At 38.2% G+C, this 15,344-nt stretch overlaps 1 protein-coding gene and 1 long non-coding RNA gene across 2 annotated transcripts; both read left to right on the top strand.

Moving 5' to 3' along the window:
- The first annotated feature begins 1,356 nt into the window (after positions 1-1,356).
- Positions 1,357-4,066, top strand: LOC128778319 (uncharacterized). Its single transcript, XR_008423888.1, has 3 exons — positions 1,357-1,436; positions 1,780-1,834; positions 3,837-4,066. It is a non-coding gene; the product is annotated as an uncharacterized LOC128778319 (long non-coding RNA).
- A 970-nt stretch (positions 4,067-5,036) lies between these two features.
- Positions 5,037-13,225, top strand: FBXL21P (Putative F-box/LRR-repeat protein 21). Its single transcript, XM_019421937.2, has 5 exons — positions 5,037-5,283; positions 7,516-7,882; positions 8,331-8,453; positions 11,566-11,737; positions 12,115-13,225. Exons 1-5 carry the CDS (start codon positions 5,201-5,203, stop codon positions 12,756-12,758), a joined length of 1,389 nt encoding a protein of 462 aa, XP_019277482.2. The 5' UTR covers positions 5,037-5,200; the 3' UTR covers positions 12,759-13,225.
- The last annotated feature ends 2,119 nt before the right edge of the window (positions 13,226-15,344 follow it).

Raw genomic sequence — 15,344 nt, 5'->3', positions numbered from 1 at the left:
TTTTTTTCAGTGTGGGTTTGGATGTGATAGAAATAGATCTCCAATAAACTGTAGGCAGGAATGTAAAATAGCCTCCTTGGAAAACATACTGCCAGTCTTTAGAAGATTAACATATGCCTTATATACAGCGCAGCTATTCCCCTCCTGGGTATCTACCGAAGAGAAATGAAAGCATAACCATATACAAAAATACGTACAATAATGCTCACAGCAGCTTTGTTTTGTAACAGTCACAAACTAGAAATAATCCAAATATCCATCTTCAGGTGAATGGATACCCAAATTGTGGTATACCTACACAATGGAATACTACTCAGCAACAAAAAGAAAAATTACCTATGATACATCCAGTAACATGGATAAGTCTCAATACAATTATGCTGAGTGAAAACAGCCAGGTAAAAATAAGTACATACTCTATGACTCGATTTGAGAAATCATTTGAGAAATGATTTTTTGAGAAATGATTTTTGAGAAATTTGAGAAAATGCAAACTAATGTATAGTGTCAGAAAGCTGATGGGGGAGGAGATGAAGGGGGGATTACAGAGAGGCATAAAGAAACTTTTGGAAGATATGCATGTATTCATTATCTTGATTGTAGTGATTGTTTCAAGGATGTCAAAACTTACCAGATTCCATGCTTTAAGTATATGTGGTTTGTCCATTACACCTCAATAAAGCTGTTGGAAAAAAAAAAATCTGGGGAAACAATTTGTGTCAATTTGGAACTATGTCCATGATAAGCAACAATGGAAGTTCCAGAATATTATGTATAGTCTGACCTCAGACTTAAAAAAAAACACAACTAATGATTAAGAAAAAGTAATAAAATCCTCACCTCTGTGTCCTTTTTTGGTGTATGTATTGAAGCTCAGGTAGTTTACACAATGGATTGCAGTGGTTAGCCCCAGGGAATGAGATGTGGCATAGGACAGGGAGGTAATATACACATATTTAACACCCAGCGGTTACCACTTTTGATATTTTAAGTTTCAGGTATTTGTATATTAATAAAGGTGTGCTCTTTTCTGGGAGGTTTTTTTCTAGAAACTGGAACTATTTGGTTGGGCGTCAGTTTTACGGCGTTTGTGGTCACAGAGGTGTAGCTAAAGAGCAGCAGGCAGATGACCTCCCACTCATCGCCTAGGGAGGCGCCCGGGGGATCACGGAGCAGGTGAGCACTCGGGCGCGTCCCCCTCTCGAGAAAGGCGGGGCTGGGCGCATGCGAGGAGGGGCGGACGCGGGGCCTGGGCGGGGCTAGGGTGGAGGACACCGGCTGCTTCAGGGGTCTCGGTCCGCTACGCGGCGCCGCCAGCTCTGGGTGGGGGAGGGACACCGCAGCGCCGTCGGGGTGGGCGGGTCCTGTCGAGCAGCACGGCCCGGGGACGCCGCCGAGTCGCGCGCGCTGCAAGCCCCGAGGTTACGTGCGTGAAGGTAGCATTTCCTTGTGGGGGTCGCGGTGGTCTTCGAGGAGTGCGCCTCCTCCTGCTTAGAAGGAGACGCGGGCCGGAGGCCGGGTCCTGCTTCCGGCGGGTGGAGACCCGGAGGCGCCGGCGGTCCCCGCGCTTTATTCCGGGCATGAGGAGGCGTGACCTGGCACCCCCGCGGGGGTCGCCCGAGGCTGGGGGGTGGCGGGAGCCCCGAGGAGCGGCCGCACCCCGGATCCCGGCCCCCAGGCGCCTCGCAAACCCGGCATTTGATTTGCCCCGAGGTGGGGTCGTCTGGCGGGTTTTACAGCCTCGGGTGGTTCGCTCCTCACGTGTGTGTCTTTCCACAGGGACCTGCGCAGGACCCGCGTGCGCGAATTCAGTAATTTTCTTCCTCTGTGGAGGGTAAGCTTTGAGAGGGCCGTCCGCAGCCTCCCGCGGCCGTCGGGCGCGCACTCGGGGATATTGTTTTTACGGTAGTTGCGGAAAATGCACAGTGGTCACGGGTCCGCGTGGTCGCTTTTGCGCGACTGCCGGGGTGGGGGGTCGGGGGGAGGTTCCGGGAGGGTAGCGGCGGAGTTTATGTTTGCCATAAAGAGATGTCCGAGACAGAGGTAGACTTAGACCTTTCCCGCGACTTGGGACATTCTGCACTCAAAGGGGACTCGTTTTGTCTTGGCCCGTGTGCCCGGAAACTTTTCCCAAAATGTGAAGTTGAATGGATTAGGAGGATTTTCTCAGGAAAAAAAAAAAAAAAAAAAAAAAAAAAAATGTTGCAAAATGCTTTCTTGAATCCTTTGTTTTAACTGTTAGGTCTTGGACCCTCCCCAGTTCCGAAGGCTTCTCCTGGTCTGGGACCTGGCCTGCCTTTTCTCTTTCAGAGTCTGGCTGCAGAGGTTGGGGATGGGGAAGGAGAGTAAAAAGCTTACACAGCCCTCCTCCATCCAGGGATTCTAACAGATTGCCCAGTTCAGGTTCTATATAACCCTCTCCTTGCATCTCAAAAGGTGTTTTCAATCTACACATATTTGGAAAATTTCAGTTTTCCTATGAGTCATTAAAAGGAAACATGCCTATTTTAAAATTTAAAGGTTTTTTTTCAATAAGCATATCTTAAGGGCACAGAGAGACTTTTGAGAGAGTATAAAAAATTGCTAAATCAGTGGTGAGAACACCAAAATGCTGGAATCACTGCTTTAGGAAAGATTTTATTTGACATAATACTTCTTTTTGTCTTATTGAACCCTCGATGATACTGTAATTGATTTTCATATTTTTTTGAAATTGCAGTTTTTAGATTTAGAAGGCAGCTGAGGTCATGTGGATTGCAAAGACTGTAAATATTTTTTACAATATTTCTAAAAAAATTATGTTTTGTTTTCTACCTGGATGATAAACTCTGGGGAAGAAATGTTGGCCCTTAGCATAATTGACTCTTCCATTAGAAAGCCATGTGTTTTTTGGGGTGTCTGGGTGGCTCAGTCAGTTAAGCATCTGACTTCATCTCAGGTCATGATCTCACGATGTGGGTTTGAGCCCCACCATCAGGTTCTGTGTGCTGAGAGCTCAGACAGAGTCTGGAGCCTGCTTCCCATTCTGTGTCTCCCTCTCCTCCCCCCCCCCCCCCCCCAAAAAAAAACAAATAAACATTAAAACAATAAAAAAATAAACAAAAAAAGAAAGCTATGTGTTTTAAAGCTGATCTTCAGCCCATCTGTCCAGGCCCCACCTTTCTTGTCATTGTACCCATGATTAGGATTTCAGACCCCTTAGCAGATGCCTTTTAATCTGTTGTAGCAGCAATGAGATTTCTAGTTTGCTGTTTTAGAAAGCAGCTTAAATAAAGGACATTTGATAATAATTTCTGTTCATTTTCATGTTGCTGCTTCCAACAACTTTGTCTAGGGTTTTAGGTAGTTTTGAATCTTCTGTTATCTGTAATATTCACACAGTATTTCTAGCATTGTGATGACTGAAAACTTGAAACTTTCTAAAATACTTCCTGTGTATTCATTTAACCAATTCTGGAAGAAGTGATGATGCAAAAGATAGTTGTTTCCATTGCTGCCACCAGATTGGCTTCAAGATGTTCATTTAATGTCTTTGAGAATGTTCTTCTCAAGAATACTGTTGGAGATTTCTTAAATACTCTTAGAGAATCCAATTCACATGTTCACCTGTTCCGCCAAATTAGTAAAGATAACAAAAAAGGAATTGTTAGGGTGATTAGGCCACTAAGTGGATTTTGAGTCATTGTTACATTCTTTGCTGAATGCTAATAAATCTTTTCAAACTCTAGACTTGCACTAAAGATCAGTGTCAAGCTATCCTTTTTTGGAAGTTTGGTTTATCACTTGATGGGGTCCCATAGTCTGATTTTATGTTCTTCTGTGGCTCACAATTCCAGATAGTCACTCTGAAACAGCAAACAAGTGTCCTCAGTACCCAGGGAAGTAGTTCATCTGATTCTGAAGACTCCAGTGAATTGATCGGTGATAGGTACTTACTTACCATCTTCTTAGGGGTTTTAAATAGTAATTCACTGTTGTGGTACCCTTGCTAGATTACTGCTGTATTCTCCAGCATACACAACGGCCTGCAAACACAGAATTAGTCAACTTGATACCTCAGCAGAAAATTTTCTGCAGTAAATAAAATTGTGTGACATCTGATGAGGGGACTACAGGTCATTTACCTTTTCCTTATTTTTGTGATATTCCTTTGAAAATGTGCCAGTAGCTCCTTTCTGCCTACTTCCGGAGTGGAATACAAAGTGGGAGAACCAGCCTTGCCATTAGCTTGTAAATAGTAGTTCAGATAGTAGTAGAACAACGGGTAGTGGTGGGGAAATGAAATTGTGGATGTTAAACTCAAATACGTTTTCCCTATCTGTGCTCCAAAGCTCTGTGTTAGGAGTTGGATTCAGAGAGAAATTGAGAGCTGGCAGGTAGTAGATAGCAACTATTAGAAATTTTTAGTGGATTAATAGATTGCCCCCCACCACCTCCTCTGTATAGTTGAATTTGGCTTATGAAAGTAGTAAGAATGCATTTATTTATTTATTTATTTATTTATTTTTTACTTTACGACATTTATTCATGATGCCAAGGCAGTGAATTTTATCCCGATGTAGACCTGTTACTGTTTTCTTCTATGTGCATAGAATGCCTCCAACTCTGGTAGGTCACTGTGCCTAAAATTGGTCAGACCTCAAAGATTTTAGGAATGAATCGATTATGAATGAATCAGTTATATCTATCAACATCAGTGAAAAACTTAAAAAACCACAAAAGCATGTGTTAATAGGAGACTAGTCAAATGATATTTGATAAAAATTTATGTCTTCTTATTTAATTATCATTACTCTAGTGGCATTATGTGCTCCTAAAAACTGGAACTGAGAGATTTAACACAGCCCATAAGCAACTACATAAAATCTTGGACTACTTAAACTTTCTGTAATATCTCTCCATACATGCTCATTAAAATATGAATTTTCAGAACTCTCTGATTGATCGCAGTCTTCTGAGTAGAACCTCCAGTCTAATTTTGAGTGGTGACGTTCCCACTAACCAGCCGAGTTGTTTTTATGGACTGGTTTCCTCCCAAGTAGAAAATAATTGTTTGGGAATCAATAATTGCTAAACAAAATCCTTCAACGTAATGCGATCGTATCTAAATATCCTAAGCATAAGAATTATTGGATTTTTCCTTATATATTCTGATGAATGTATTTTTGTGGTATTTTGCCAAGCTAGGAAGTGAAATCACATGGATGTTGGTGAGTACCCCATGGCAGCTGTTACTTCATGTGGTTCGTTCGGAGTGAACTATAACTTGGAAGCCTCCTTTAGGTAAGAAAGTTGGAGTTTGAAAGAGAAATCACCAATTCTTTTCAATGATCATGTATGTTTAGGTTAGAATTTTTATGTCATGGTTTTCAAGCTAATAAAGATTAATTTGTCTTGCCTTCTAACATATATTTTAATGGTGCTTCCTGGAACTAGATTGTATAAAATTTATGATTTGTGGGGGCACTGGATGGCTCATTCACTTAAACGTCCAACTCTTGATCTCAGCTTAGGTCTTGATCTCAGGGTCATGAGTTCAGGCCCTGTGTTGGGCTCCATGCTGGGTATGAAGCCTACTTAAAAAAAAAAAAAAACAAAAAAAACCCCAACTTTGTGGATGGGGTTTATACTCTGAAAATAAATGTACACAAGGAAAAGGGAAATGAAATGTTATTTTTAACAGAATTACTGGTATTCATCTAATATCTGTTATTTCTGGTGATTTTATCAGTGAATTGGCAATTTAATATTTTACTGAATAAACAAAACAATCCATGTTATGTAGAATCAGATTTAATGTGTAGCACAATCCCTTTGTTTACAACTGCAAGGCAGTTTTCTAACCTGATACTTAGATGAAATTTTCATTTGGCTTTCGGTTTCACTGCTTTTCCAGTGAGGGATTATATTAGCGACAACTTTTTTGGTGATAATTTGTAAGATTTTAACAATACATTCTGTAAGCTTACCGAATAAAACACGTACAGGCAAAATGTTTATAAATGTGCTCTCAATTTAGGATCCACTGTACATTCTTTTACCTTACTTGGGCCATTGGATTTCATTTTAGGGCATTAAAATTAAAGAGTAGGTCAGCCCTTTCAAAATAAGTGTATTTTGGAAAAAGAAAACAAAAATAAGCATATTTTGAATAAGCTTTGAATTATTGATGTCAGCAGTTTGATATATTTTATGTTATGTCACTGGACCGTTTCTCAGTCATGCGCATAACTGGTTGATTCATACTAAAATGTGTGTGGTAGCTCTTGAGATATACCTTTGCAACTATTTTTGCTTTTCATTTTAGTTTTCCAAACCCTAAAGATGACATTTCATTTTTGTAGCAACTTAATAGGTCTGTACTGCTTTTGGGATCCAACTTTCTCCTGTAATTAAGAAATGTTTCACATCATACAGAGATATATATATTTCTAATGTTCAGGGATGAAAAGAGGGTTAAATAGTCTACCAAAGTTAAATAAAGTTCAGAACCACTCTTAGCATTATTTTGCCTCTGAAATAATTGTGTGCTTAAACACTTTGGATTCTTAAGTAGAATGTACGTACACACAAGATAACCTTATATACTTGGGTATATCTGGACCTGAAATTTGCTGGAACTTAGTTGTGTCTCAAGCTGGCTAATACCCAGAGATTCATCATGTCTTTTTGTTGGAGAAGACTACTCATTCCTTTGCTATTGAGCATCAGGTGCATTGCTTACAAGGCTCTGTCCCTGGTGTGTCCAGCTTCAGTAGAGCTCCTTTGTCCTGGGTGTCACCTGAAAATTGTGCTTCAATTTAAGAAATGAAATTAGTTCAGAAGAAGGCACTGGACAATTTAATATAACAACAATGACTGCAACAATGATTAAGCCTTTACTATGTTCCAGTACTTAGGGTACTCTAATCCTCACAACAGCCTTATGAGATGAGGTACTGCTATTTTCCCTGCTCTTCAGATGAGGAAACTGAGGCTTAAATTTGCTCAGACAAGATTGCATGGTTAGTAAATGGCCCGGCTGGGACTTTTCCAGGCCTATGCTTTTGATTATGTTTTACTGTCTTTCAGAACCCCCAGGACTTGTTAGCACAATTGCACTGTGATGCTTTCTTCTCTGTAGAAGTTAGTAAGAGTACAGTAATTGACCAGGAATGAGCCTGGGACACACACTGCTTACATAGACGTTTCCTTTTAGAAGCCTCCCCAACCACTCCCTCCCATTCACAAACTCAATCACATACCATTGCTTTATTCTTCCAGTGCGACTTGTCCCAATTTCAGGGATGGCATTTCTCATGCTATTTCACGATTTGACCATAGCTCTTTGAGAGCAAGTTCTCTCTTACCTCTATATCCCTAGCATGTCGCAGTACCTATCAATGCAGGAAAGTAGATTGCTATTAAAATTTGTTAAACTGTTTTTCATTTTCTAATGTTAATCCATACAATTAGAAGACACATGTCTAGGAAATGAGGAAAGTATTATCACTTAACATCTTTTGATGTTTACAGAATGAAGAGGAACAGTGTATCTGTTGTGAATAAAATTGTCCAGTCTTCACCAGCAGTGAAACAACCAAAAGTTGGGTTCTACTCTTCTCTCAGCCACACCCACATGCACACTGTTCTTCTAGACTGGGGGAGTTTGCCTCACCACGTAGTATTACGCATTTTTCAGTATCTTCCTTTAATAGATCGGGCCCGGGCATCTTCAGTATGTAGGAAATGGAATGAAGTTTTTCATATTCCTGACCTTTGGAGAAAGTTTGAATTTGAACTGAACCAATCAGCAACTTCATATTTTAAGTCTACACATCCTGATCTCATTCAGCAGATCATTAAAAAGCATGCTACCCATCTCCAGTATGTCAGCTTGAAGGTAAGAAAAGTGTTAAATAGAAACGACTTGCATTTTGTTAATGTCATTTTTTTTGTAGATCTAGATCCCAATATTGAAGCGGTCAATGAAGTTTGCAGGATTTTTATTCTGAACAATTTCCTGTTTTTCTGTAGTTATTTGCATAGATTGAGGTAAAGAACTTGAGCTATAACTTAAACTTCATTTTGCTTCCTCTGGATTGTACTACTAAAATTCAGGTCATTGTAGAGGATTTGAAAGCATGGAGCACCTAAAAAGTTACTGTGTCACTAGCTCTATTTCTCACTTTTTGTCTGAGACCTTTTGTATAAAGAAAAAATACTAATTTGTTTTATAGCTTGACGGGATAAATACAGTTTTGCAATTGAATTCTGTTAAATAGTTATATTGCCAATAATTTTCTGATAACTTACCTTCAGGAGATTAAGATTTAAAATTGTCTTTGTAGGTTGACAGTAGTACTGAATCAGCAGAAGCTGCCTGTGATATACTTTCTCAGCTGGTAAACTGCTCTCTCCAGACCTTGGGCTTGATTTCGACAGCCAAACCAAGTTTTATGAATGTGTCAAAGGTAAAGATGCCAGGCTTTTTTGTGAGATAAACAAAAGTTCTCAAATATTTCAATCTAGGCAAAAAGGATTCTTTTACTAGAAGTAGATGGTGTCTTCCTTATATTCAGAGAGTTACTTGAGGCAGTTTTCTCTTGACTAGCACGTATTTTTGCCGAAATAGCTTATGCATGGTTTCATTCTTTACATATATTTTGTAATTTTAATAATTGTTTCTACAGTAGCTATCGTTAATGTAAAATTCAGATTTTGTGCTTAGGATTTTCAAGTGCCTTTCTTAGTTTCTTTGAATATAGAGTGTGTATGGCCAATAGTGGATGTTTTTCTTGTAATTCTATAGCTTCTGCATTGGAGGTAGAACAGCATAATTCTAAATGAACTATACCAATTAGGATGATATTGGTTTCTATAAAATAGAAACTCTAAAACGATAGTAGCTTACACAACATGGCTGAAGTTTATTTCTCTTACATTAAAGAAATCTATGCATGAGCATAGCTGGGTGAAGCTGTTGGGATCTCGAGCCCCTTCCATGCATTCCATTTTCTTTAAGGCATTTTCTTCATTTTCACCGTCCAGGATGGCTTTCTGAGCTCCAGCCATCACATCCTGTTCTAGGCAGCCAGGTGGAAGAAGTGGGGAAAGAAGGGTACGCCCCCTGCTTTTCAAGGACGCTAGCCATGAGCACCACATAATGCTTCTGTTGGTATGTCAGGGGCCAGCACTTAGCTGTGGGGCCACATCAGGTTTCTGTTTGACGAGGAATATTTCTTAGCTCGCTGGTAATGTGCCCAGCTAAAACTTGAGACTGGATTACCAAAAAAGAAGGGATGAATGGTTGTTAGGAAGCAGTCAGCAGTCTCTGCTGCATAAACTAGTAACTGTCTTCATTCAGGCTTCAGCTTGGATGCCATCTCTTCAGACAAGCATTCCTTGACCAATTTTGCTAAAACAGTGCCCCCTCCCCCAGTTACACTCCACTATATGTCAATATTTTCTTTATAACATTCATCAGTGCCTGAAATTACCTTATTTATTTAGCATGTTCATTCTCTTCTCCTAGAACAAAATGTAAGTTTTTTGAGGGCAAGCGTTCTATTTTGTTTATTTACCACTGTAAACCTAGAGTTAAGTAGTGCCTGGTATGTAATAAACACTAAATTACGGGTGCCAGTAAAACCGGCTAATGGAAACCTTCCTGTTGAAGAGGACCGAGGAATAGTAGCATCTTCTCTCTCATAAACTGGGTCATGGCTCTCAAGCATTTCCACTAGCTTGTTTATCTTTTTAAGAGACAGGGAAAATGGGTCATTTGGGGATTAGAGTAATATAAGCCATCCGATGGAAACTTACTACTTCTAAACAGTTATTTCCTTGTATATGAATGATGGAATCAGATTAGCCTGAAATTGTTAGATTCTAAGCTGTCTCAAATGCAGCCCATCAGCATCTTTTCTGGGTAAGCTGATGCAGTCACGAGGGTGAGGCAACAGTGATTAGCAGACTTCCTTTCAAGCTCTGCCTTTACAGTTAAATGAGTTGAGTGGCTTCCGGTAAAGTTGTGTATCTCTCTTGAGTGTCAATTTTTTTCACTTGTAAACTGAGGAAATATAAAATACAAGGACAGTATTTTGTTAGGCATAGGCGTAGAGAGTGCTTGCTGAAGGAATATATGGATACGATAATGAAGTGTGTACTCCAATGCTTAAAAACATCCTTCAGGACCATAAGGGTCCATTGAGAGTTGATGAAAGGGAAAGTAAACCTTAAATTTCTTAAGGAAAACGTGATGTATTTCTCTAATAATTTTTGGCACAATAAAATTTGGTAAAGAGATCTAGCTATCCACCGTTTAAAAATTTATATACATCAATTTACAATTAGTATAAACCAGTGTGCTTGATTATAAATGAACTGAGACATAACCAGTTTGGTCATTCTTTTTTTAAAAATTTTTGTAATGTTTATTTATTTTTGAGAGAGACAGAGCACAAGCGGGGGAGGGACAGAGAGAGAGAGACAAAGAATCTGAAGCAGGCTCGAGGCTCTGAGTTCTCAGCAGAGAGCCTGACATGCCTGACATGGTGCTCAAACTCACCAGCTATGAGATCATTACCTGAGCCAAAGTCCAAAGCCTGTTGCTTAACCAACTGAGCCACCTAGGGGCCCCTCCAATTTGGTCGTTCTAATAGGAGTAATAGAACCTTTGGCAGAATCTGGATGGACTTTGAAAAAGGGAAAATGATCATGCATGGATTTGGTTTTCAGGCTATCTGTCAAAAATTTTGAAATTGTATGCACTTTGGAGTCTTTATTTAATTTTCTACAAAAGGCATATCACTAAAGAATAAGATTATTTATTTATTTATTTATTTACTCATTCATCAACAAATATTTATTGATCTCCTACTATGTGCCAGATATTATTTTAGGTACTAGAAATACAGGAGTGAATAAAACAGATGAAAAATTTGTTTATTCTATGGCAAGGGTTGAAAAGATTCAGACAGTCAGTAGTTTAGGCTCCACAGGCTGTAGTTCTGCAGCTCCTCATCTCCAGCATGGTAGTGTGAAAGCAGACACGGACAGCATGTAAGTGAAGGAGCACAGCTGTGTGCCAGCCACACTTTAATTGTGAGCACTGGAAGTTTCATATAATTTCCACATGTCACAAAATATTATTCTTTACAAAACTTTTTTCAGCCGCTTAAAAATATAAAAACCATTCTGAACTCAAGAGACATACAGTAACATACTAGGTTGGATTTGGCCAGCAGATCATAAGTTGCTAGCCCCTCTTCTAGGAAATAAATATAATTATATCCTTTTAATATTGGCAATCACATTCTTAAGATGGAAATAATTGGAAGATGTGTGTATGAAATTTTGGAAACCTTCTTCCTTTCTTACCATTCCATTTATCAATTGTAAAAGTATGAAAGTATACTTTGTCTTCTACTGACTAATGGTGTCATGAAAAACACTAACATGTTGATTGCTTTTACTGTGTTTTTGTTAGTAAGTGTTGATATAAGTAGTTTTAATGGCCTATTTGATTGAAGCTTTAGATGTTTGAATAATGTTTCCACAATTCTTTCCTTATTGCCGCGGAAGTCTCATTTTGTGTCAGCACTTACAGTTGTTTTTGTCAACTCAAAATCATTATCATCGGTCAAAATTGAAGATACACCAGTGGATGATCCTTCACTGAAGATTCTCGTGGCCAATAATAGTGACACTCTAAGACTCCTAAAAATGAGTAGCTGTCCTCATGTTTCATCTGATGGTACACTATATCTTTTTAAGCTTTTTTGATGTTTTTTTTTTTATTATACTAATAGTCACAATGTAATTTCATACTGAAAAGTACATGCTTATGAAACAATTGAAAAAGTAATATTTTTTCAAAAGAAGTCTTAATCTGTAAACTAGGCATAGTTTAAATTGCATCTAAAAGTATTTTAGTCGTAGGTATATTTTATTATACATATATTTTTTATTACTACATATAATTATATGCCTGTATCTTGGCATCCATCTCAGAAATCATTTCATATCTATTTTGGCAAATAATGAATAACTAATGTCAAATTTAGATTTATGAAATGTTGTATTAGTATCAGTAATTCTTGGTTCTTAAAAGTTTTTCCCTGTTTCCTGCAGGAATCCTTTGTATAGCTGACCATTGTCAAGGCCTTAGAGAATTGGCATTGAATTATTACATTCTAAGTGATGAACTTCTCCTAGCCCTTTCAAGTGAAACTCATGTTCGCCTTGAACATCTTCGAATTGATGTTGTGAGTGAAAATCCTGGACAGGTTGAATTTCACACTATTAAAAAACAAAGTTGGGATGCACTTATTAAACACTCCCCTGGAGTTAATGTTGTTATGTATTTCTTTTTATATGAAGAAGAATTTGAGGCATTCTTCAGAGAAGAAACCCCTGTTACTAACCTTTATTTTGGTCGTTCGGTAAGCAAAGCAGCTCTAGGCCGGATAGGTCTTAACTGTCCACGACTAATTGAGTTAGTGGTATGTGCTAATGGTCTTCAGACTCTTGACGATGAACTTATTTGCATTGCTGAATGCTGTAAAAACTTAACAGCCTTGGGCCTCAGTGAATGTGAAGTGAGTTGCAGTGCATTCGTTGATTTTGTAAGACGGTGTGGGAAAAGGCTGACCCACCTCTCCATAATGGAAGATGTTTTGATCCCTGATGGTAATTATAACCTAGATGAAATTCACACTGAAGTCTCCAAATACTTGGGAAGAATATGGTTCCCTGATGTCCTGCCTATCTGGTAATTAGCTACCAAAGATTCTTAATTTTTTTTTTTATTGGTAAGATAAGCTTCTTTCTGTCTATGCAAATGTAAATTTTAAGATGCATTGTTGAAATATTTTAGGTAAGGTATATTAACATTTGCAAACTGTCTTAATGGATTGCAGCAAAAACATTTGGAAAAAAAAGTAGGAGAAATTTTAAGAGCGAGAAATATCCATAAACAGGGCTTAGATCCTGTATTGTGGATTAGGTAGCTGATATGCTAAACGCTATCAGTGGTTTGTAGATGAGTTCCTCAGCCTTCCTCGAAGGGATAATTTAGCTTGCTAAATAAATTTATAATATTGAGCTTCGGATCCCTAAATTATGATGTTTATAACTTTATATTGCTTTAATTACTTCTCTTTTATCTTGGTATTAGTGTGTTTTACAAGATATGTAGTATTAAAAACTAAGAGTAAAATAAAAGTATAGTTACAGAGGCTGACTTAATTGTACTTAATTTTTAGCACTATATAAGATCATATTATAATTCAGTAAACCATTTCTAATTTCTAATACACTTTGAATTCTTTATTACATTAGCTTGAGAGAAAATGCGCATTAGATTAAAATTAATACTAATTGTTAATAAAAATATTCTAATTGTTCATTGATTAAATATGCTTCTGAAAATTTTAAAAAGTAAATTTTGCAGAGTGTCTTTGGGAGGGAATCAGCATTTACTGACCTAATCCTCTGTATCTAAAATTGTCCCAGAGGTCCTTTGCAGAAGTGATCTTCTAATTTCATTAGTGACACAACTAAAACTCTTTAGTAGTTATGTATTGACTTGAGGGTGAAGATATATGCTTAAAATGACCTACAAGACCCTACATAGTGTGGCATTTCCCTAATTGTACCAAACTTCCCCTTGGCCCTTCTCCATTGTCTTTCACTTCCTTAAGACTGCCATGCACTCTCTAGTCAGAGGGCGTGAGGATGTGTTCTTCTTTCTGCTTAGATTACTGTCTTTGCTCCCTCAGATCTTTTCTTTAGATGTCATTCCTTCAGGGAAGCTTCTGACTTTCCACACTCTGTGACTTCTGTTTGTGGCACTCAGCATTATTGAAATTTGCCATTTGCTTCTATGATTATTATCTGTTAATTCTACTGCACTGTAAGCTTTATCAGTGCAAGATCACTGTTGGGTTTTGCTCACTGTTGCATGCTAGCATGTAGCATAATACTTAGCAAATAGTAGACTCTCAGTAAATTTTACTTAGGTACTTGCATTTCCAGACTTGTTCCCTTATGCCTTCCCTTAATATCTTGTTTCTTTCTCAGAAAGCAACTTAAAAAGTTGCTTCATCTAAACTTAAAGTAAAAAGAAAAAAGAAATGTTTATTACTTTACAGTTCTGAACATTTTTTAATTAGGAAAAAATTTTAAATATTCTCACCTGTTAAAGAAATTAGAATAGAATACATTGTGGTTTGTACGTGGTAGTTTTTTTTAAAAGAGCATATTTTAGATCTGCCTTTTTTAGAGCGTGTATTTGTGCAAGCATTCTCAGCCCTGCCCCCGTGTTCTTTCTCAGGGCAAGCTGTGTAAGAGCGGGCATCTTACCTCATTTACTGTTGTGTTTGAGACTCTCAGACTGGTGTGTGGTACATTAGTATACCCTCAGTAAGTGGGAGTGGAGCTCATATACTGGTTAAAAAATAAAACCAGTTTCTTAAAGACAGTTGTTACTATTGCAGAGCATGTCCTTTATACCTTAAGATTCCAGGAGACTACAGAAGCGGCATATAAGAAGGCACTCAAAGTCTGGTTAGGATAACGGGACAAACATAAAGGAAATAGGATAACCAAGATGGAGGGTCGGGCTGGTTGAAGATCAGAGTGATGGTGGAAATAGTGAAGAGGTAAACTTTCGGTCTCACCGGGTATTACTCTAACATGACATGGTGGAGGAGTCAGGGAGGAGTATATATACCTGAATGGGAAGGTGGTGGGATGCCAGTGGTGGTTTCACCAGAGAGCAAAGAGAGGGACTAAAGAAGGGAGATCAAGATGGAGTTTCTCCCTGTTACCTACTAACGCAGAGCGATAATGAGTACCAGTGGCCTCTTTTACAGTTGCTGCTCTAATTGGTGGTTTTTAGGGACCCAATAGTCAGACGTAGTGAACTAGACAATAAAATAACCCTTACAAAGACAACTCAGTAAAATTGATCAGCTCAATTACATGACCCTGGTTGGTCTGACTTTTATTGGCTTTATAAATTGAATAGCAAACATTTTTAGGATAGCCAAAATCAAGACAAGAAAATACAGAGTATTTTTGATGCTTTATCTAATGAAGATGTCTCCATTTACTTTGGAAGCTTATGAAAAGTACTGTTTACTTAAGATTAGAGGATTCTAGATTAAAATGGCCACTTATCTTGTCCTTCCATTAAATTACCTTCCTGCAGAAAACTCAGAACATTTTGTAAGTAAAAAGTAATTTTGTTTCCGTTACTAATTTAGTCATCAAACCTGACACCATTTTTGAAGTATATTTTGCTATCATTTCACAAAGGAAAAATAAGTTATTTAGTACTATCACTTTCCTGTCATTTG

The sequence above is a fragment of the Panthera pardus genome, unplaced genomic scaffold (genome assembly GCF_024362965.1).
Source record: "Panthera pardus isolate Hobbes unplaced genomic scaffold, ASM2436296v1 HiC_scaffold_2, whole genome shotgun sequence".
NCBI lineage: Eukaryota > Metazoa > Chordata > Mammalia > Carnivora > Felidae > Panthera > Panthera pardus.
Note: the sequence above shows the minus strand (reverse complement) of the source record. Positions and strands in the feature narration are given on the sequence as shown.

Bases quoted from the DNA above. Each gene is read 5' to 3' on its own strand.
- FBXL21P (XM_019421937.2), top strand. From the start codon at position 5,201: ATGGATGTTGGTGAGTACCCCATGGCAGCTGTTACTTCATGTGGTTCG. The intron at 7,883-8,330 runs GTAAGAAAAGTG...TTGTCTTTGTAG, and splicing joins TCCAGTATGTCAGCTTGAAG to GTTGACAGTAGTACTGAATC. The intron at 11,738-12,114 runs GTACACTATATC...TGTTTCCTGCAG, and splicing joins TCCTCATGTTTCATCTGATG to GAATCCTTTGTATAGCTGAC.